The sequence below is a fragment of the Aphidius gifuensis genome, linkage group LG4, assembly GCF_014905175.1.
Source record: "Aphidius gifuensis isolate YNYX2018 linkage group LG4, ASM1490517v1, whole genome shotgun sequence".
In the NCBI taxonomy this organism is placed as follows: Eukaryota; Metazoa; Arthropoda; class Insecta; order Hymenoptera; family Braconidae; genus Aphidius; species Aphidius gifuensis.
Window position 1 is genome coordinate 15486896 of NC_057791.1, and position 22865 is coordinate 15509760.

Genomic DNA, 22865 nt, shown 5'->3' on the forward strand with positions numbered 1-22865 from the left:
TTGAGTAAACACTAGTGATCATTGTCAAGTGCTAGACTGGCGAAATTATTGAGAAAAAAAATTCCTTCCATGTTTAATATTTTCGTAGTTATGTGCAAATAATTATTGACACTCTCTTTTGATATTATTCAGGCTATTTTTATTATAAGAATTTAATTTTTTATATACCAGAGGTCAGGGTAGCTAAGCGAAACATGTCTCGTGTTGCCTCAATAAAGCGGAACGGTTATGCTGCCACAGCTGAACATTAAAACTGGTCCACTAGTGCCTTGACTTGGCTATACATGCTTTTGTGTGTGTGTTGGGTTAAATATGAATCCCTGCAGCTATATATCCCGCCTTTGTAAAATAATATAAATTTATTTACTATCCAGTGAATGTATATACACAGAAAGTTGTTATCAGTAAAACTATCAATCCAAGGCACATGCCATTAACTGTGTCAATGAGTGATTATTATTTCATGGTGAATTGACTTTCTCCATAATATCAAAGACACTATATAATTTTGATGAAAAATAATAACAAATGAAAAAAAACAATAACAAAAGGTTAATAATAAATTTGTAATTTGTACTATAAAATTTAACTAATGTCGATGAACAAGTGTTTAAGATTTCAAGTGACTAACTTAGGTGCTTGGAATTTTTTCTTTCGACATTTTTCACCTCGCTTGACGTTTTGATCCATGAAAGAAAGAGTAGATGATTGCTGTAGGTGGCCTCTGGAATGGGACATAACACAGTTGGAGGTAGAAACACACCAAAGTCCCTGTGTTAGGTTGTTAATCTTTTTTTTTTGTCAAACAAGAAAATGCGCATAAAATCGGGCAATTTAGTTTAACTTCTATATATATCTATCAAAAAAAAAATGATGCATATTTCTGCAATTTTGTGATGCATATAAGTATTTCAAGATGATATTTTGTTTCTATGTAAATTTTAAATTAAAAATCAACAAAAGTTTGTATGTTTTTTTAAAAATAACTGGACATTTTTTTGCGATGATTAAATGAATTTCAATGATAAATTTAATAAACCATAATATTTTTGAAACAATTATATTCATTTTATGAATATATAGCATGTAGAATTATTTTTTTTAATCTACATTTATGATTGGTGTTATTAAAAACTTCTTAGTAATATTACATGTGTAAAACCAGGTCGATAATTATCATGCAATCTTAGTGGTTTATTAAGATAAGTTGTGTGCTTCGATTGCCATCGGAATATAACTCGTTTGATCAATAAAAAACCTTTCCATCTTGTGAATTTATTATTTATATTTAATGGTGAAAAAAAATATGAGATACATTAAGAAATATTAACGTATAAGTACTGTGAATTTAACGTCGATTAAAAAATCATAATTTTATATTTTTTGAGTTTGATTAAAAATTAAAAACAAATTAATAAAAAAATTTTTTAAATACGGTGCATATAAGAGAATTAATTTTACAACTTGACAGAATTTTTATTGCCTTCGACTGCATCCGGTTAAAAAACAGATGTGCCAATTTTTACTCCCGCGAAAGGGTGCGCCCTTTCACTCATTTAGCTCGCGCTTTATTTTATTTTTTTTTTAAATTTTTTTCATCTCTTGCATTTTTTTTTTTTCATTTGAAATTCTTCTTTTTTATTTGTAATTTTTTATTTTAAATTAATCGATTATTTGTAGGTTATTAAATTTAGGCAATTTATTTGTTTAGAAATTTTTTTAAAAATTAGAAAAAAAAATCTGAATAGAAAAAAAAGTTTTTTCATTTTAAAATGGAATTTATTTATTTCTAGAAACTTTAATTAAATTGAAGAATATTTTTTCTTTATTTTAGCATTTACATGATAAATTTTAAATGTTAAAAATTTTGTTTAATCAATATTTTGAAATTGTTTGATTAAAAAAAAAATTATGTTTGAAAAAAAAAATGTTTCTTTCATTTAGAAGTAAATTTCTTCAATTAAAGATATTCAAATTAAAACTTATAATATTTTTTTATCGTAAAATTAAATAACCGATAAATCAAGAATATTTATTTTTAATTATTTTGAATTTTCGATTCAAATTTAATGATGAGAGCATTTAAAAATAAACTGAGCTAAAAGTGAAATCATCTGACCACTTTAATTATATCGTCAGTGGTCAGTCAGCCCCTTGGTTTGAAGCAATTACTTTAGTTTCGAAGAGTGAAAGTAAATGAACAAAAATATATAACAATAAATACTGAAAATAATACCTTGAAAAAAAAATAAATGACTTTAAAAATAAATGAAGAATTTTAATTCAAGCTTTGCGTAATTTTAAATAAGAAAAAAAAAAGTTATAATTATTATTTTAAAATTTTGATATGATATAATATATGTGAGGTAAAAAAAAATAAATGTGTATTGTTTGGTAAAATGAAAATATGGTTACAATTTAGAGCGGACAAGATGAGAAGATTTATCCAAGCCAAATTTAATTAAATGTGCACTGCGTGTCCATCCATCGGTTCCAGCTCGTGTTTAAATTGTCATGCTTCTTTGACTCGAATTATTATCATCTGCATCTCTCTTTTTTTAACTTCAAAATTTTTAAATATCCACTTAATTTAATTAATAATTTTATATGTATCAAATTTTTATGTCTTGTCATTTTTTGTCAGGTGTACATAGTAACCAATAACTATGTAAATTCAAATTTTGATTATTAATTTTTTTCGGAGTAAAATTTATTGTTTAATATTTTTTTAAAATTAATATATTTATTAAAAACATATATTTCAATTTCATTAATTCCATAAACATAAAACAATAATTAAAATTTATTTTAACCTTTTTTTTTAAATTTAATTTTCATATTTACCCAATTTTTTTTTCAAATTAAAATTCGTTAATTTAATTTAAGTATTTTAAAAATATTAAAAATATATAATTTAAATTTTAAATTTCCAAAATTGGATAAATAAATTTAATTATTAATTAAAAATGAAATAAAATATTATTATATATAAAAATAAAATTATTTTCATTATTGTTTGAAATACATTTTCGATTAAATTTATTTATTTTTACATTACTATTTTCTTTGTTAATTATATATTTATTTTATTATATACATATGTAATTTAAAACGTATTAAAAATAATTTTTTTAATTTTCAAATGATAACGAGAACTACAGGTCCCAATCATTCGTTACCATAAGATTTTTTATATGTGAAACTTCGTGTTCATTATCTCGTGATTGACCCTTATATACTCGGAGGATACATATATACACGGACATGTGGATAGATATTTTATTCGAACATTTGCAATCTTTTTAAGCTCTGAATCCTGACCACGTACGTTTGCTACCTCCATTACTTTGATATTATATACACACATATATAAATCCACTTGCAGTATTTCTACTCAGCCTGTGTTGCACCAACACTATATACATACACACAGTGTCTGGTATCAACTATCAACGGTCATCATCTTTATTTTGCGCCGTGAGCATCCGGCCCACACACACACACACACACTTATTTATGCATGTGTAAATACAACACTTTGTCTTTATAAAAGTGCAACACTACGATATATCACTTTGTTGGTTTTTTTTTCTTTAATTTTTTGCATATATTATTTTGTTAATTTTATAATTTTTATTTGCTCTTTTTTTAAATCAAATTCAGTAATTTGATAATTTTTTTTTCACATGGATTTTGAAGATGGAATTTTAATAGTTTAATATACTTTAAGATTTTTTTTGAAGACAAATAAATAGATTATTTAAGCTAGCTTTTAAAGGATCGGTTTTTATATTTGTTAATTTAACAAAATATGAAAATTATTAATTTGTTTTTGTTAATGAATTTCATTTACAAATATAATAAATTTCAAAAGTTTATTAGGTTTTTTTCTATTTGATCTATTTTATTTACAGTAAAAAATAATTATAAATAATCATTAATTTGTTCTAAATATTATTAATATATTTTATAAAAAAATTCAATATTTATTTCGTTTAAAATATTCAAATAATTTTCAAAATTATTTTTTTGAATTTCTGATAAAATTTTAAGAAAATTGACTATTTATTTATTAACCAATAGAAAGAGAAGAATAATTTATGAATATTTGATTAAAACTGCGTATAAATAAAATTGAAAAACTAATTGGAACATTATTTATTCAAAGTTTTATTTAAACTTATGCGTATTCATTTATTCAGACCAGTTAACAGCGCAAGAAAATGCTAATTACAAGGTCACAAAAGAATGTTGTCGTTACAATATACAATTATAAAATTCCATCCACACTCTGATAAATATTATAAAAATTTCATTGACATACTGAATACCAAATTAAATCAATTTTATATATATAATAAATAAATATGTTACATTGACAACAACATGATGAAAATTATTGAAAAGCACATGCGTTCATGGTTGAATATTTTTATTTCAATCTCGAGTCATTAATTTAACAACAAACGATCCAATTACCTGGTGTACATCTGGCTTCATGTGTGTTTATTTCAACGTTGCATATTTTTAAGTAGAACATTCTAAACCTTCTAGAAGACTGAAAACTCCAACGACAGTTGGAATAAATACTTCAATACTTAAACTCTTTACGTATTCATCGTTTTTTTTTTTTTCTATCTAATTCGACATGTCGCAAATGAATTAAGACATCTAGGAAAATAAAAATTATAAATAAATTGACATTAAAAATACAAAAAACAATATAAATATATTTTTTTTGTTGCTAATTTTTAAAAACAACATAATTATTTATGAAATTTAAAAATAATAATTTTTTGAATATATTTTCTGATATTTTTTTACTGTATATAAATTTAAAAATATATCTAACTGTATAAATTAATTTTTTTTTTACATTTTATAAATCCATTTTAAATATTAAATTTTTAAAAATAATCTCTATATAATCATGCTGTCAACATCAGAGATTGATTGAATGAAATAAATATTTTTTTTTCATTCATATTTTAATCAATTTTAGTAACTTATCTTAATATTTTTTTTGTACGTATGCATTTCAACAAACATACACAAATATTGGGGATATATATAAGCTTCATTTTGTATATTTTACATAGGTGCTGTGATCTCTTGTGTTTTCTGTCTCTCTTGTTTTGTAATTAGTCAAGAAAGCCAGTGTAATCTCGCGGTTCGATCAGACCCTTCGTTACTAACCATCTCTCCTTCACACATACACACACACACACATTATATACAATAAAAATATATACATATATAAAAAAAATAAAAATCCAAACATATATAAAAGCAGTAAGATTTTTTTTATAGATTAAAATATCGTATAAATGTAAACGAACGATAATTAAAATAACTGACTGATTGCCTTGTCTTCAGATATCAATATATTTTATAACTAAAATTCATTTACATTTATATTTTAATCTGATAAAAATTAAAAAAATTATTTATCTTGTTTATGAAATTTTCCTTATGTAGATATAGAAAAAAGTATTTATTTCTTTGAGGAAAATTTCAACAAAAAATAACGACAAGAAAAAGCCAAGTAATTTTAATAACTGATTTGTTAAAAATGAAATAAAAATAGTAATGTTTTTTTAAAAAACTGGATTATGACAAAAAAATAATAATGTCTATAGTTTATTCTAATCCATAAGTTGAGTTTTTACATATAAAGATAAGCCTCCCATATGTGTGAGGGGAATTTCTACACAGTAAAAAAAAAAAATGATAACTAAAAATAAATAATACCAAGGTGAGCGATTTTCTCGAGTTATAACTGTGCCCACTTAACCACACCCCACAGAACCACAACATATATTATACCTTCATACAATAATAGTAATGTGAATATTGTGTATAGTGTCCTTATTGGTTATACGATGCACCAAGATCAGTAAACCGTTTCTATAATAAGTAAAATAAAGGTTGAAAAAAAAATAGAAAAAAATATATTAAAGTATTTGTGTGTTACTTGTTGGTGTGTAGATGAAATATATACATGTATTATAGATAATATATTCGAGATATATATTGAAGGCATAAACAACAAATGCATTTATTGCTAGGAAGCATACGGGCTTCTTGATCGTCTCAACAGATTGGTCAATGATTTCGATGCAATTTACACTGACATGTACTCCACTATCATTGGTTTATTTATTTTTAAATTTTTTTTCAATTTATTTATATTTTCTTGAGGTTATTATTTATTAAATAATTGTTTTATTAATATTAATATATTTCGATTCATAAAAATGTTAATAGTAATCGACAAAATAAATTGAACTAAAAAAAAGGATTTAAAATGAAAAAAAAATTGATTTATTATTTATTTTATTTTATTTTTAATATTTCAATTTAATTTGTTATTTTATATACATATATTTTTTTAAATATAGGCATTAATGAATAAATAAATAAAAAAATTTGCACTAAAAAAGAAGCTAAAAATTTTGTTGGGAGAAATTTTTTTTTAACATGTCAGAAGTAACCGCTAATCAGTTGTGATTTTTTTTTTAAATTTGTAATATATTTACAGAATGTGATCTCTTTGGAGTTTAAAATTTTTAAGTAACATAATTAAGTCCAAAGAAACTGAGGTATGCAGACTAAAGAATGAGAGTATACTCTGTATTTTTTTGTTTAACAAAGTAAAAAATATGTATGGTAAAAAAAAGATGGAGCTTATCGCTCTTGAAAGACTGAATAAATCAATCAATTTATGAAAGATCGATTAATCATTTTGACCTCTATTCAATATGATCAATTTGCAATCGTAAAATTATATTTTTAATCTTTTTTTTTTTCTTTATTTTGTATATTTTTTTATAAATATATTGTTGATGATATTATATCGTCACGAGTCAAATCATAAAATTATTTTGTCTGACTTGAAAGTGAAATATAAAATCATTAAAAAAAAAAATATTTAAATGGTTTTTTAAATCAATTTGAGTCATCGAAATCACGACTGAAATAAATCGAAATTTCGAAATTTCTCTTTTCGAAATTATTCGATATTGTTTTTCATTTTGTTTATTAATATAAATATATTTATATTGTTAATTAACAGAAGTTTTTAAAGTGTATAAAATTCGAGATTTTAATAGTGTAATTTCACTTGAAATCATTGGGGTTAATTGAAACTTTAAAGGTGAAAACTCCCTCGGATTTTGAGTCATTGTATACTGCAATTGCCGCATGGTTAATGACTCATTTATTTTAAATTTTTAAACATGAAATATTGTTAATATTATTATGCATTGTTATTAATTTGTTATGTTTTTTTTTTTTATTTCAGAAGGTGAAATTTTGGTTCGCCACAGGAGGTGCAGGATTTTGCATCAGTCGAGCACTTGCATTGAAAATGGTACCAGTTGCTGGGTGAGTTTGCACATTATTATTTTCATTATCACATCGAATCGTGATGTCATTAATATATATCCACATGTGTTATTTATTTTCTTTGTTTTTTGTTTCTTTTTTTTTTATTCCAATCTCTTTCTTGATAATATTCTTTCTTTCGCAAGCTTAATCAACGCATTCATTCATTCCTTCGACAATTTATTCTGAATTATTTTCAATCCAATCACGTATTGATACAGCTTCCGTAGATTTTTTTTTGTATTTATTTTTCTTTATTCAAGTATTGAATTTCATGAGAATTTGTTGTTTTATTTTAATTGTAATCTAAATTTCATTTTAAAATGCCGACAAGTGACTGTTTTAATTATTCAACTTGTACAAGCAATCAAAAATATTTTTACAAAATATTGAAATTTATCTGACAAAAAACAAATTAAATATGTGACAAAGGTCGTTTTTTATCCTCAAAAACATCATCTAGCTTTATAAAATGTTACATTCATATTGCTACATACCCTTCAATCAACAAAAAATTAAATAAATAACTTTTTTTTTCATCAAAAAAGTCTAAAGAAAAATCTGTCAAGACGAAAACCCACGTGTCATTATTCTTGTAATGATAAAAAATAAAAAAATTTCGGTCTTTTAAAAATAGAAAATAAATTTGTATACAGATGTGAATTTATTAAAAACTCAAATAAAAAACTTACAAGCTTTAAATTTAATAATAAAAAAAAAAATATATATATACTAGTTCTTTACTTAAAAAGATGGATAGGATGAGTCAGAGTGACATTGAAGAATTACCTTCCAAGCAATCGGTCTTTTTTTTTTCAAATTTTTTCATGTCAGTTTTTTAAATTTAATTTCAACTTCAATATAGACACAATTTTTTATTTTCCAAATAATTTATCATAATAAAGAAAAAAAAAAATTATAGATTTTTCTTTATCTTCATGTTGTATTTTAAATTTTATTCACTGAATTTTTGTTGGTTTATTATTGAAAAAAGTAGCATTATTTTTTATTTATTTTATTTTCGCGTCGAGTTATCTAAGAAGCCAATGGCAATGTTCGTTCCGGACATGGGGTTTCCTTACACCGGCAATTATCCAAGTCAACGGAGCTTGGTTGCTACCAGCAACAACAAAGTCAAGAAAGAAACAGTTGAGTTTCTCACGTTTATGATCAGGGGGGCCCACCAAAGAGTCTTCACAAATTGACCTGGTAGTCAGACATTGACCGTTCCATACAGTGATTCTCGTATCACCTTGAATACAAAAACAATAACAACATTGATTTATCATCATCATCATCATCATTGTTATAAATATATTTTTTTTTTAACTTAATTTAGATTGACGTGTAGTATAAGTAGTCTGTTGTCAATCGTTGTTGGACAACAACAGCAAGACTTGAATCAAAGAAAGGACAATGATGTGGTTCCTTGGTAACGATCTTAATTAAAACTGATAAAATAGAAGGCATCACGATTGACAAGCCACCATTACCACCCACGTTTTACTGTACAATTTAAAACCACCCCTATGCTAGGGGACATCACTGAATGACAATTTAGTTTACTTTTATTTAATAGTTTATTTTGCAATTCTCTTTAATTTTTTTTCATTTGAAATTTTCACAATATATATGTATTTTATTTTGTTCCTGTTTTCTTTTGCACTTGTTACGTGTACCTGATGTGAGCCTCGTTTTATTTACACTGTATACACATTGTGTATAGACGATTTCCATCGAGACGTTTAAAAACATCGTTGACTATTTATTGCCTCTAAACATCTCATCCAGCTGTCCTTCTTTTATTCTCAAATTTTTTTTTTTATTTTTTTTTATTTTCGTGTTACAAAGCCGCAAAGATACTCCTGTTTCTTTATTCTCTTATATTCTTGTTCTTCTTTACAATCGTTTTAGACATTTAATTAAAAAACATTTTTCAATAACGTCAACTCATTTTTGTTTCATAAATTTTACAACTTATTTTTTATTTATTTTTTTTTTTTTAATTAAAATTTTAAAAGAAAAAACATTTTATGTATATTATTTTTTTTATATTTTGTATTCTTTCTCTTCCCCGAAATCTCATTACTGAGTTAATTTTATTTTCGCATCGACAAATCATTAAGATCTATTACAGATATATTCGGAGTTTTAAAAAAAGGCAAATATACTAAAATAAAAGTCAAAAACTAATTTGGATATTCTCGTATAGATTATTATATATTTAATATACTCATCTATCTGTTTTTCTATTATTTTTTTTTTCCTTTTTTTTTACGACGGTGTTTGTGGTTTTTAATATTTAATTTATTACACCTTCAAATAATATCTCATATATATTTTTTAAATAATAAACATAGAGACTTTGTTTTTGGCTTTATATATTTGTCTTTAAAAAATCCAGTAACTTCGACAATTTATTTTTTCCATTGATCTCAAATTGATGAAATATTTTGATATGAATTTTTTAAAAAATTTCGTGTTACTCATTTTTTGATGATACTAAAAAAACAATAAATAATTACTCATGATTTTGAGCTTTTAAAAATTGTGTTTTTTAATTAACTACAACCTGGAAGAATAAGAAAATTAAAATTTTTTATATTCATTGACTAATTAACAATAAATCATGTTACTTTTATGAACGTCAATCTGTGAGCAGCTATTTTTATGCTGACAATTTCTAATGTAGAGCAATGTATACTGTAGAGAGAAAAAAAAATAAAAAAAAAACAATCTCAATATAGCAGCATTATAATAAAAATAAATATAACCTGATAGAGATCAAACCCGGCAACTCGTTGCTGTATTGAAAATGTTAATTTTCAATAGATAACCAAGATCACAGATTCCATTGCGTTGTTACCCCTAATTTTTTCCATTTAAAAAACAAGACTACCTTTTTATTTCCGTTACTAAATAAAATTATAAATAAAAAATTTCTCCGGAAAATAATATGATTGAAAGAAGAAAAAAAAGAAAGATCATTCATTGAAGAGGATAATATAATGATTGCTTGATGTTATTTTGATATGATGTGATTGATATGCTCAAAAGCTAAAACTGCTATTAAATATATTTAGCCTCTTCAATGGCTAACCAAAATTTTTGGATATTACATATTGGCTAATTAGCTTTTATATATCATGTTGATTTTGATTTTTGAGGTATAAATTTCTCAACTCACACACAAAATTCATCATCAAGTTAATTATATCCCATATCGACAAAATGAATATTTCAACTATTTCATTACTGAGAAATAACATTGGCTTTGAATCTTTGTCAATTATAATTGGCAAGAGAAAAATCGAATCAAGGACATTTTGTCTTATTAATGCCGAAAATTCTTGGAATTCACATTGCCGATTGGGTGATACTTGAATTTTACCGTCAAAGCCATTACTTAATTCTCCGGCACTTCTCTTTCGATGCAATCACAGTCACACAAATACAATCTCAATCCTTGCGAAAACCATGAACCAAAAAAAAAAAAAAATTGAAAAATCTAAAAAAAAAAACCTAAAAATAACGAAGGAGTATCTTCTACCCAAAGTCACGGAAATAAAAAAAAAATCTTCATCACCCACTTAACCCCGAAATTTCGATTTCGACGGCTGGTATTTTAACGAGGCCGATATTCTCACTGGATTTATACTGCCCAATGTGTTTTTTTTTTCTTTTTTTATATACATATATAATTTTTTTATTTATTTATTTTCATTGAGACGCGGTGTTCGTGTGTTAGAAAAGCCGAAAGGCGTTTTGTTTTATTTATTTTATATATATTTTTTTGAAATGATGAGGGAAAAAGGTAGCATGAATCCAAAAGACACGAGAAGAGAGTGGGGAAAGGCGTATGTACAACGATTTTTGGCGACTAATCTGGCCCAATTAAAAAAGCAACGATACCGTGCGACGTTTCGGTCAAAATTCAAACGATAAAAGAAGGGTTGAAAAGACAACCAGGAGGACACCAAACAAGAGAATCCAACTTCGGTATTCACTAATGAGTCCGTTCCAATCCATTGGATAAAACAACGCCCATTTTTGTTTTTTAAAAAACATTTATTATCTTTTTTTTTTTATAAAAAATATATAAATTTTATTATTATTTTTTTATTTTAGGCTCAATTAAACATGTATATTCCCTTTTTAATTCAAAAAATTATATTGATTTTTCTTTCTCAGTTTGATTCAATGTCACATGTAAAATAATTTGACAAGTCATTATGAGAATCCAGTTTTTTCTTATAAAGTTGTTATTAATTATTGCTTGCTAATAAATATTAAATTTATAACCAAAATTATATATTAATGGAGAGGCTATTAGGCTTTACATATTGAACTTGATTTTGCAAACTGATAATAATAATACCGATATAAAATATTTGCAGCTGTATATACTTATCGTTTCTTTTGCATCTTCTTGTTCCACAATTTGCATTATTTGTTAATCAAATTGCGAATCATTTAGTAAGCAACGATCATCCATTATCATTCTTTGCTGCAGAGATAAGAATAAATTTTAATGGAAATCTCTGGGTTTTTGTGTGCATGTGCATGTGCATTCCAAGATTTATTTATATAAAATAAATATTGTTTAATCTAGTATACATACTTCCATTAATTTGATTTTATGAAATTGCAATTTTATTTTTGAAACACAAAATGGCTGAATGGCTGAATTCTATGAATTCTACTCCGCCAGAAATTTTTCAGTTTCAATTTATAAAAATCATATATAACGAAAATTAAAATTTTCAATACTCCGGTGGGTTATGTGCAATTATTAGTTAGTGTAATTTTTTTTTTTTCAAATAAAATGTTATATTTTTTAGTCACAACACTACGAAATTTTATCATAAACATATGTTTATCTGTGTGAGTGAGATGAACTAAGCAGGGCTGCCAACACTGCGCGTCGAATTTCCACAAAACATGATTTTGTTGGGTTCCAATGTAAATCGGGAAAAAAACAGTCACATCAAATTTTTCTATTAGAATTTTAATAACTCCATGAGTTTTAAAGATATCGTTTTCAAAATAGCGGCGATTTAAAGATTAAAATAAAAGAAAACTTTTAATTAGTCGGTGCAAATCGATCACGCTTACAGATAAAACGTTATTTAATATTTAAAAAAAAAAAGAAAAAAAGGTTTTTAACATTTTTGGCACTGGCAACTTTAATAATTATTTGAGAAAAAATCGAAAATATACAAATTAAAGAGATTGAAAATACGCTTCTTTTGGTTCTAACACGAAGTATCACTGACAATTACTTTAGAAATGAGAGCGTTTTTTAATTTTCGGTAGACAAATCCAATACGTAGGTGACGCGAAGCGTCCCACCTACGTAAAAGTATAGTGATTGTTTTGTTGGATTGGCAAAAAGTTTCGTAATATTTTAAAGGAAATTTCAGTGAAAAATTAAAACAATTTATTGGAAATATATAAAAGTCATTGGAGTAATTATTATGTTGAATTTTATACAGACTGATGACATACTCTGTTTATTTTTTGCAATTGATGTTCAGGGCTATATTAATATCAAGCATTATTTCATAAATAGTTTGATAAATGTAGTTCAGTCTGGAAAACAACAGCAAAATTTCTAAGAAACAAAATTATTTATGATTAACTGCGTACACCAATTAATTCTAATAAATGTTATAAAATTAATAACATTTCAACAAACGATGATTAGATAATAAAAATCCATTTACGTCTACTCCAAATATTTTAGAATGCATTGTCAAATTTCTATAAAATTCCAATCAGCAGTTTCGAAGAAACAAATGACTCAAAATTCGATGTCGAAATTCCGATTTTAACAAGCTTTTAAAGTTTTAAAAATAAAAAATTTAATTTTTTTACTATCACCCTCAAAGCTTTCGTTAAAAATTCAAGCTTTTGCAGTTTTAAAATAAATTTAACTTTTTTCACATCCATAGAAAGTGAATCTTCAAAGCTTTCAAAACGTTAATTTTTTTTCTTTCAAATTCAGATCTTTTTCCGTTTAAAATACAAACTGTAAATATAAAATAAATAAAAAATAAAAAATCAAATAAAAATCAATAGATCCTCTTGATCAGAATTAAAAAAGTTTAAAATAAAAAAAAAAAAATAAACAGTAAACTTGTTAGTGACTTAAAAATATTTGTTTAGACATGTATGTCCAAAACGTTATTTTATCAAAGACATATTTATATATACATATTTATACACTTACAATATATGTTATATAAATATATATAAGAGGATATATATAACTGATGCTTTCAAAGCTGTAACTACCTGTTGCCTCTCTAATTGGGTCGATTTATGTCTCCGAATTGATTTTGATACACAACTACACATACGTTTCTCTTTTGTACTTGAACGCGGCCACCTTGACCCTTCTCTCTACATCCTTTATTCTCTGACCACTATACCACAATCATCATCTTCATCATCACCATCATCATCATCATCCTCTTTACTTTCTTTATTGCAATTTTTTTTTATTTTTAATCCAGCAACGTTCACTCCTAAGTAAGAGCTCATGAATTGCGCGATTTGCGCGCACTCTCCCATCATACACACTTAAATCTGTATAAAAAAATTAAAAAAAAAAAAAACCCATTTGTTGTTAAACAAACGTATAATAATTATAAACAATTTTTTTATAATTTTTTTTTTGTTTAATACTTTATATTATATGTCTTTTGAAATAAAAAAAAATATAATTATTTTTTTTTTTTTTTCACTTATGTATTTTTTAATGATCATTAAAGTTTTTTAAAAAAAAAATTTTAATGTATCTTTAAATTGTTTATGTGGATGAGTTTGTTTATATATATATGCATATCATTAAAGTGCGGTTAGCATATGGTATTCCATCCAGGATTTAATGTTGTTAATTTGGCAACATTCCATCGCATATAGAGATTAGAGTCTGTCGTTTGAATGCGATTGCACCTGCCGTCGGATATTTTTATTTAATCATTTTTATTTTTTTTATTTTTCTTTATGCCAACTTACTATATACGTATAAACAAAATTTATGTCTTATGTACTCATACTGATTGCAATGCAACGCTCGTTCAAGTTTGTTAAATTTTTATTCATTTTTTTTTTTTAACATGTTTTTATTTATTTCAGTTAAAAATAATTTTTTAAATTTATTATAAATATGTAATTTTTTAAATTACAATAATTTATGAATTGTTAATTATAATGATAAAAACAGTGACTTGATGAAAAGTCATTTAACCATCAAATACAATGATAATAAAATCTTTCAAAATAAATTTATATTTTTCATCAAATCATGGTAATATTGTTGCCTTTTATGCAATTTATTTTTCGTTTATTTCTTTGGATTATATTTAATAATTATTTATCATTGTTTAAATGAAAAATATTAATGTAAATTAATTGTTTATTATGGAATTTATAACAAGTTTGATACACATAAATTAGTTGCAAATGAATAGTAACTCAAGTCGATTTAATTCAAGGTGTTTTTAAACAACGACTCTAATGCTTATTGATCTTACAATGTATCAATTAATTTTCATCAAGGATATACCTTTCAGACAAATTTATTGATGTTATTTACATACATACATACTTACATGAAACTATAATTTTTTTAAATTTAAATTTTACATTTATGTGAATTTTTTTTCATCATCAAAACACTTTTGGAATTCTTTTGTTGTTATATTGCAAAATTATTTATTTATTCGTAAAATTATTCATTTATCTGTTTAAATATTTATTGATTTATTTAATTTTATATTTTTCAATTAATAAATACATTAATTAATTAATTTATGAACTTTTTTCTGATCACCAAAAGTTTAAAATATCCTTTCTATTTTTCTGGTTTTGTTATTAAATTGATTGATCTATTTATTTATTCATTAAACAATTAAATTATTCATTTATTTATTCGTTTAAATATTTATTAATTTATTAATTTTCATATTTATTAATTAATTTATAAATGAATTTTTTTATTTATGAATTTTTTTTTGATCAAAAGTTCAAAACACTCTTTCGATTCTTCTGGATTTTTATCAATATAATTTATCTATTTATTTATTAAACAATTTAATTATTTATTTATAAACTAATTTGTTTTTTTATTTGTTCAAATATTTATTCATTTATTCATTTTTATATTTATTAATTAGTCAATCTATTTATTTATGAATTTTTTTTTGATCAAAAGTCCAAAATATCCTTTCAATATTCTTCTGGTTTTTTATTAAATTAATTAATTTATTCATTTGTTTATTCATTAAACAATTGAAATATTTATTTATTAACTTACTTGTTTATTTACTTTAATATTTATTAATTTTTAAATTTATTAATTAGTTAATAAATCAATCCATTTATTTATAAATTTTCTATAGATCATCAAAAGTCAAAACACTCTTTTAATTCTTCTGGATTTTTACGAATATAATTTATCTATTTATTTATTAATTTATTAAACAATTAAATTATTTATAAATAAATTTGTTTATTTATTTATTTCAGTGGTGGTAAATTTATAACTGTTGGAGATCGTATAAGATTGCCAGATGATGTCACAATGGGATATATCATTGAGCATCAATTAAAAAAACAACTCACTGTTGTTGAGCAATTCCATTCACATTTAGAAGCAATGAAATTTTTGAATGAGGACACCTTTCATGAACAGGTAATATTATATTTTTAATATTTTAATTTACTACTAATATATCTATTATTTTTTTCATTAACATATGATTAATTATACGAATATTTTTTGAATAAATAATATTAAATATAAACGTACAAAGTTCATGATGCAAGACCAAGACAAAATGTATGGTAGATAAGTTGTTTGAAGTCCCAAAGGGGTCTTTTCATATATACATATAGTTACCCAAGTGGCGTGTCTCTCGCGCCAGGTGTCTCACCGCACTTTAACTTTACATTCCACGCATATAATCAACCTTTTTCTTCACTTTATCCAATTCTCTAGATGTCTACTCAACTACTTGTTGTCTTTTTTTTTTTTTAAATTATTATTTTGTTTATTTACAAACACATATTACCATCATTATTATAATTTTTTTTTTGCAATTTATTTAAAGTTTGTATTTCGAAATTTTTTTCGTATTTCGAATCAAATTATTTTTTAATTTCGATGATTAATTTTCAAGTTTGAAGATGAATTTATTAACTATTTTGGTCATCTTGGATTTTAATTAACTCATCTTTTAGTGATAGCTATTTTTATTTAAATTTTTTTTTGCTTACAAAATTTATTTTCTATTTATAGTAAGATAATTATTTAAATTTATATACAAAGAGTGATAAATAAAACAAGAGTTTTTCATGTTTCAGGTATCGTTTAGCTACTCAAAGGGTCCAAGAGACGAATGGAACATTGTTAAAATTGACGGTTTTGATCCCAAGGACGATCCAAACAGGTAATAATATATCTTCCAATATTTCCAACCTTTTCGAACTTTTATTCAACAATATTCTAGACTTGTGTTTTCTTAATTATCACATAAAAAATTTATGATTTTTTTTTTCTAATAATATATAATATTAATTTTATTTACAATTTTTTTTTTCTTTGGCTTCAATGAGAGTTAATGTAACTTTAGTAATTTTAAAGCAAAAAAATAAGGTATACTATATGTATGTAGGGAAATAAAAAATTAAAATGGAGATGTATCGTTTTTATTTTTATATGTTCAACAGGCGAATTTTTATTCTTTGACTTGTTCACGTTTTATCCTCGGTAGTGGCCTCAATTACATATATAATTGCAAAGTTGCTGGCTCTCTTTGAAGTTGGATATTAAATTGTCGGTTCGATTGTAAAACGTGATGTACAGAAAAATTATTTGAATGATATTTTAATTAAATTAATTATTACTTTTCAATTGTATTATTATATTTATTTTTAAATCTCACATGTATTATTTAAAATGAAAATTTATTTTTAGTCAATTTAGTTATTTCGTTTCGTTTTATTACAAATTTTTAATTTATTATCAGTATAAATAATTATAAGGTTTTTTTTTAATTTATATTTTGTTATTGAATTTTTATGAATTTTATTTTTTGTTGCAGATTCAGATCAATACATTGCCGATTGTTTCCACACGAGACTGATTGCCAAAAGAGATGATCAAACTGAATTTTTAAATTTATGACACAGCCCAAAGAAGACAATCTTTTTTTTTTTTTTTTATATAAAAATAAGTCTTGTATCAAAGTCATATATACTTGATTCATTTTTAATTTTTATCAATGGGATATTTTCATTTAAATCGTGATATTTGTAAATATTTATTAGCCTTAATTTCACCGAATATAATTAAGAATATTTATCATAAATTTATACTTATTTTACAATTATTATTGCTATTTTTAAATTATTATTTTTAAATTAATGCGTGCCGGTCGCGATGACGTGAAATATTAACATCGTGCTCTGCAAACTAGTCTTAAAGCAGCTCTACAATGTGATATCCTAAACTTCAAATGAATGAATGATCAATAATTATTTTTCCTGTAAATTTTTTTTCTAACTTTCATTATTTATTATTATTATTTTTTTTTCCAAAACTTTTGTATAAATGTTTTATTTAGTGTAAATAATTTTATAAATTATATAATAAAAAAGTAGCATTTTGAAAAGTAAAAATTTAATAAATATTATTAAGTATTAAAAAAATATGTACAGAAATGTCGATGAAATATTATTTTATATTCAAGAGAATTATATATAGTTGATTGTATAGATGCATAAAAGCACTTTTATATCTTCCAAAAATAAAATAAAAATAATTTAAATTTAAAAATATTATTGTGTCACGAGGATTGATGAATTGCATTCCTAGATAAATTGTCAGGTGAAATTTTATAGTTAAAAACTTCCATCTATCTTTTACGCACTGTTCAAAATTTTTTTTACCGCTGTATGATAATGTAAATTCCTTCCAATACCTAGCTGTTTAATACTCAATCGGCAAAATAATTCTGTATAAATTTAAAAAATTAAAAAAAGTGTTTTTTAAATTCTTTCGAAATTGATACATCGAGCTTTTAAGAAGAAAAGTGGAAAAGATAAATAAAAAATAAAATTTTAGTACCGTTTCTCTCTAACCAGTAGGTAAATTTATTTGTTCGGTTGTCGTAAGATGGAGCCAAAAACTCGCGTAGAATTGAATTGCGCATTATCATTATTTTTTTTTTTTGGAAACTGATTATACATATCGATTAATAAACTATTTAACCCCTTTAAATACTAAGAAAAAAAACTAATTTATCAAAAGATTTGTTAAATATTTTCATTGAAATCCCATCTTCTATGAAACCTTTTATATGTTTTTATACTTTTTCACAGAGAAAGTAAAACACCCAGTCCTTCATATATTTTTTTTTCATCTAAACAACTACGTCAACTAATTATTTCTTCTATTTTCTTTTTGAATTAAACATTTTTTTTTCCTCCAATTGATTTAAAATAAAAATAAAAAAAATAATAAAGACCAGATAAATCGTTAAATATTAAATTTTATCGGACAATAGATAAAAATTTATTGAATAAAATAACAAAAGAAAAAAATTATTATTAACGAAATTCTAAAAATAAAATATTGAATTTAAAAAAAAATGAAATTAGTGGTATATTTTTTGTTGATTCATTTATGAATTTGTGAACCAGTCTGAACACAAAACACTGGTGGTATGCTTTGAATCATACCATTTTCCATGTGTAATTTTAAATTTTGAGGTAAACTGGGGTCGCCACCGACAATTAACTATTTTTTTTTATTTTTAAATATTTGCAAACTAATGCCCTGTAAACCAGTTTTATTTCTATTTCATTTTTCCTTCATTATCTTTTTTTTTTTGTTTGTTTAAAAACACGTATTTTTTTTAATTTGAGTTTATTTTTAATGCACATGGATATTTATATTTTTTAATTAATAATAATTCTTTTTTTTTTCTTAATGATAGATGAAATTAAATTGACAAATATTGTTCATTAAATTTATAAAAAATATTTGTAAAAATAAATTAAAACAATTTATTAAATATACAATTAAAATTTATTAGATAAATAAAGATTTTTATATTATTTATTAAATATATAATTATTATACAAAAATTTTGTTGTGTAACTTAAATATGGTTGACAAATTTAATATGCAAAACCCTTTTTACCTGACATTTGTAATATTTTTTAATTATTTTAAAATCACAATTTCTATATAATGTAAATATATTTTTTAGCCTCGGAAATTATGAAATACCAGAACTAAAAGTGTAATTATTAAAATATAATATTTATCATTTTATTTATAGTGAAGTTGTATTTTCTATACACTGAGAGAAATTTTAATTAAAAATTACAAATAAAATAAAAAATGCTGTTAAAACCTCCTATGTGCTTTGTAATTGTAAGAAATTAAAATTTGGCCATTATATACTACTAAGCCATAAAAAAATTACATAATTTTATTGTAATTTTTCTTTAAAAAATGACTAAATTATTTGAAACTCACAAGTAAATTCTAGCAGATTGAGAATTTACGCACTACCGGTTTAGAATTTACTATATTTTATTATAAATTTTATTTAAAAGTTGGACTTTTTGTGCTAAGTTCGGCAGTTTGTGCTAGATTCACGGAGAACGGCAATCAATTCCCGGCAACATTTTTCTTTTCTGTTTACACGCTCAAAACTCGAAAACTAATTGATAAATAGAAAAATTCATTCTTGATAAATTGTTTAGAAATAAATTACCAACAATAAACTTTCGCTTAACCCCATACCTAGCTTTAACAGATAAGGCTGTAGAAATGCTTGAAATTACATGACAATTCAATCATTTGTTCAATCAGTCGGCCATCTTTGTATTATTTCGCCCCACAACCAGAATTTTTACAAAGCGATATAGTAAAAAATATTTAAGTCTATGCTAACTTTTATATGTGTACATGATAAATTTTATTATATATATTAGAATATTTATTAAATTGTTCAGTATTTTTTATTCGAACTTATAATATTTTTTATCGTTTCAAAACATGTATGCTTTATTTTTATTAACTCATAACTCATTATCTAAGACATTAATCAAAAAAAGTAATTCTTTATAAATTGTTTAGAATTAAATTCTCAATAATTAACTCCACTCAACCCCATGTCTATCTGCAATAGATAACGATGTACAGAGACTTGAAGTAACATAACAGTTTTTTGACATTGTGTGACATTTTACATAATTTTATTGTAGAATATCATCTCTCGCGGCCAATCCCAGAAATAAAACAAAAATTACAAAGCAGTATAGTAATTTCTATTCAACATGGATTTTAATTTTTAGTTAAAATTTCTCTCAGTGTATGTAAAACCTTTTGATGCGATGAAAGCTTGAATGGGAACCCTGCAAAATAAAAAATGTCAATGTAGATGTAATTGGTAGTACTGCTTGTAAAATCAAGCTCAAACAATCGAGCTTTTTTGTATTTTGTATTGAACAAAGTATCCTTAATTTAATGAAAAATTTCAAAACATGCGTTTTTCCACTGGAAAAGTGATACAATAGGATGGATTTGTGCCACAAAGTTTATTGTGTGAATGAAAAGACCTGTATGAAAATTGTAAAAAATTGAAGAACAAAAAAAATAATAGGATTCACAAACGAGAACGTATGCATACTATTCAAAGTGGTATGTTTATAAAAGCTCAGAGAGGTGAGTAACTGAGTAAAAGAGAGTGGATGTTATAAAAAAGACTAGCGTAACAATTAAGTGGATCTTTTAGAGTATAAATGACACTCAATAAGAGAGTCCTTGGATATATTTCAATGTGGAAAATCATGGATTTCATGGATGACAAGTATTAAGTAAAAATGTAGAAATAAATGAAATAATTATATGAAAAAAAAAGAAAATAAAGTTGTTTATACTAAAGGTCCAGCTCTTGAACATTTATTTATTTCTCTTTTTTTGTTTTTTAGTTCGAGTTGATGGGATTGGATTTGTGTCATTATTAGCAAGTGTCTAACGTTCGATCGACGATCAATCAACTTATTGTATATATGTATTCAGGTGAATAGGTAGAAAACCAATTTCGTGTTTGAAGATATATACACAAAAAACAAAAGTTCCATCAGACAAAAAAATATTCCATATGTATTCATGGACTTGTGTTGACATATACAGTGAGAGACATAATACAAAACATTTTTTTTTAATAAAATTTCAATCTTGTAAATTCAAAATGATATCACGCAGCTTGGATAATAATTTATGATGCGTCTTATTAATTGCAATTAATTCAGGATGCAGTTGTCATGTGTGTATAAATTCCATAATACTGATAGCCTTTTAGATGTGCAATTGATTTTGTAAATAAAATTAAATTGATGATTCCTACTTTAGTTGTATTTTATATTATATAATTATTTATTATTAAATTAAGAATAAATTAAGGTTTGAATTAAAAAAAAAATTGCAGCTTATTTTAGCAAAAATGGTGTCAATCCAATGATAGAGTGCGACCACCGATCTACCGAGATTTGAACTGGGGGGTCTTTAGCCCAAACCACGGGCGACGCGTTAGCCGACTAAACCAACGGGTGACACCGAAAACGAAGGACAATTTTATCCTTATCAATATTATTTTTATATAAAACTTGAATTTTTTAATGTTTAACTGGTAATTTGAAATAGACAATTGATATCAGCAGGTTAATTCATCGAACAAAAATAATCATAAATTAGACATATTAAACATTATTATTATAGTATATTGGCACTACATATGTATAATAATTAGAAATGAATACAAAATAATAGAAAACTTGATTGGTTGTGCAACTTCAATATTACACTTGCATAACGGTTCTTTTGAAATTGTAATTATGCAACATGCAACCACTTGAAATGATTTTTTAAAGGATCAAAAAAAGTTACTCAACCGTCAAAAACTGAACTATATAGCTAAAAAGTTTATAGCAATTTTAAGGAAATTGTTTGCTATGTAAACGATGCATGCATTTATGAGTTTTTCATATTAAACGCAAGACAACAATAAGTGGGTATTTTATTTTCAAATTGTCGACAGCAATTGAGTGCAATATATATGCTGAATAATAAATTTACTATAAAATAATTAGCAAAGCAATTTAAATTTAACTACTCAAATTATAGCGATAATAATAGTAAATCTTTTTGTTACGTTATTTTTATGACGATATAGTGTAATACCAATTTTTCAAAATAATCCATAATGAATCGTCAAATTTTTTATGGATGGATATTATTACTTTTTCTTTTTTCAACAAAAGTATTAAAATTTCAATGTTGCAAAATCGAAATCGTGTTACACAGCTTGGATAATAATTTATGATGCGTCTAATTAATTAGTTAATTCAGGATGCAGTTGTCATGTGTGCATAAATGCCATGGTACTGACAGC

The 22865-nt window shown here is 24.1% G+C and overlaps 1 protein-coding gene across 1 annotated transcript in view; it reads left to right on the forward strand.

Annotated features, from left to right (window-relative positions):
* Positions 1-17726, forward strand: part of LOC122855200 (fringe glycosyltransferase) — a 40603-nt gene extending 22877 nt beyond the window's left edge. Inside the window, exons 6-9 of the mRNA XM_044156391.1 lie at positions 7304-7386; positions 15922-16087; positions 16759-16844; positions 17499-17726. Of these exons, the coding sequence (XP_044012326.1) occupies positions 7304-7386; positions 15922-16087; positions 16759-16844; positions 17499-17556 (393 nt within the window). The 3' untranslated portion in view covers positions 17557-17726. The remainder of the gene's footprint in view (positions 1-7303; positions 7387-15921; positions 16088-16758; positions 16845-17498) is intronic.
* Positions 17727-22865: the final 5139 nt, after the last annotated feature.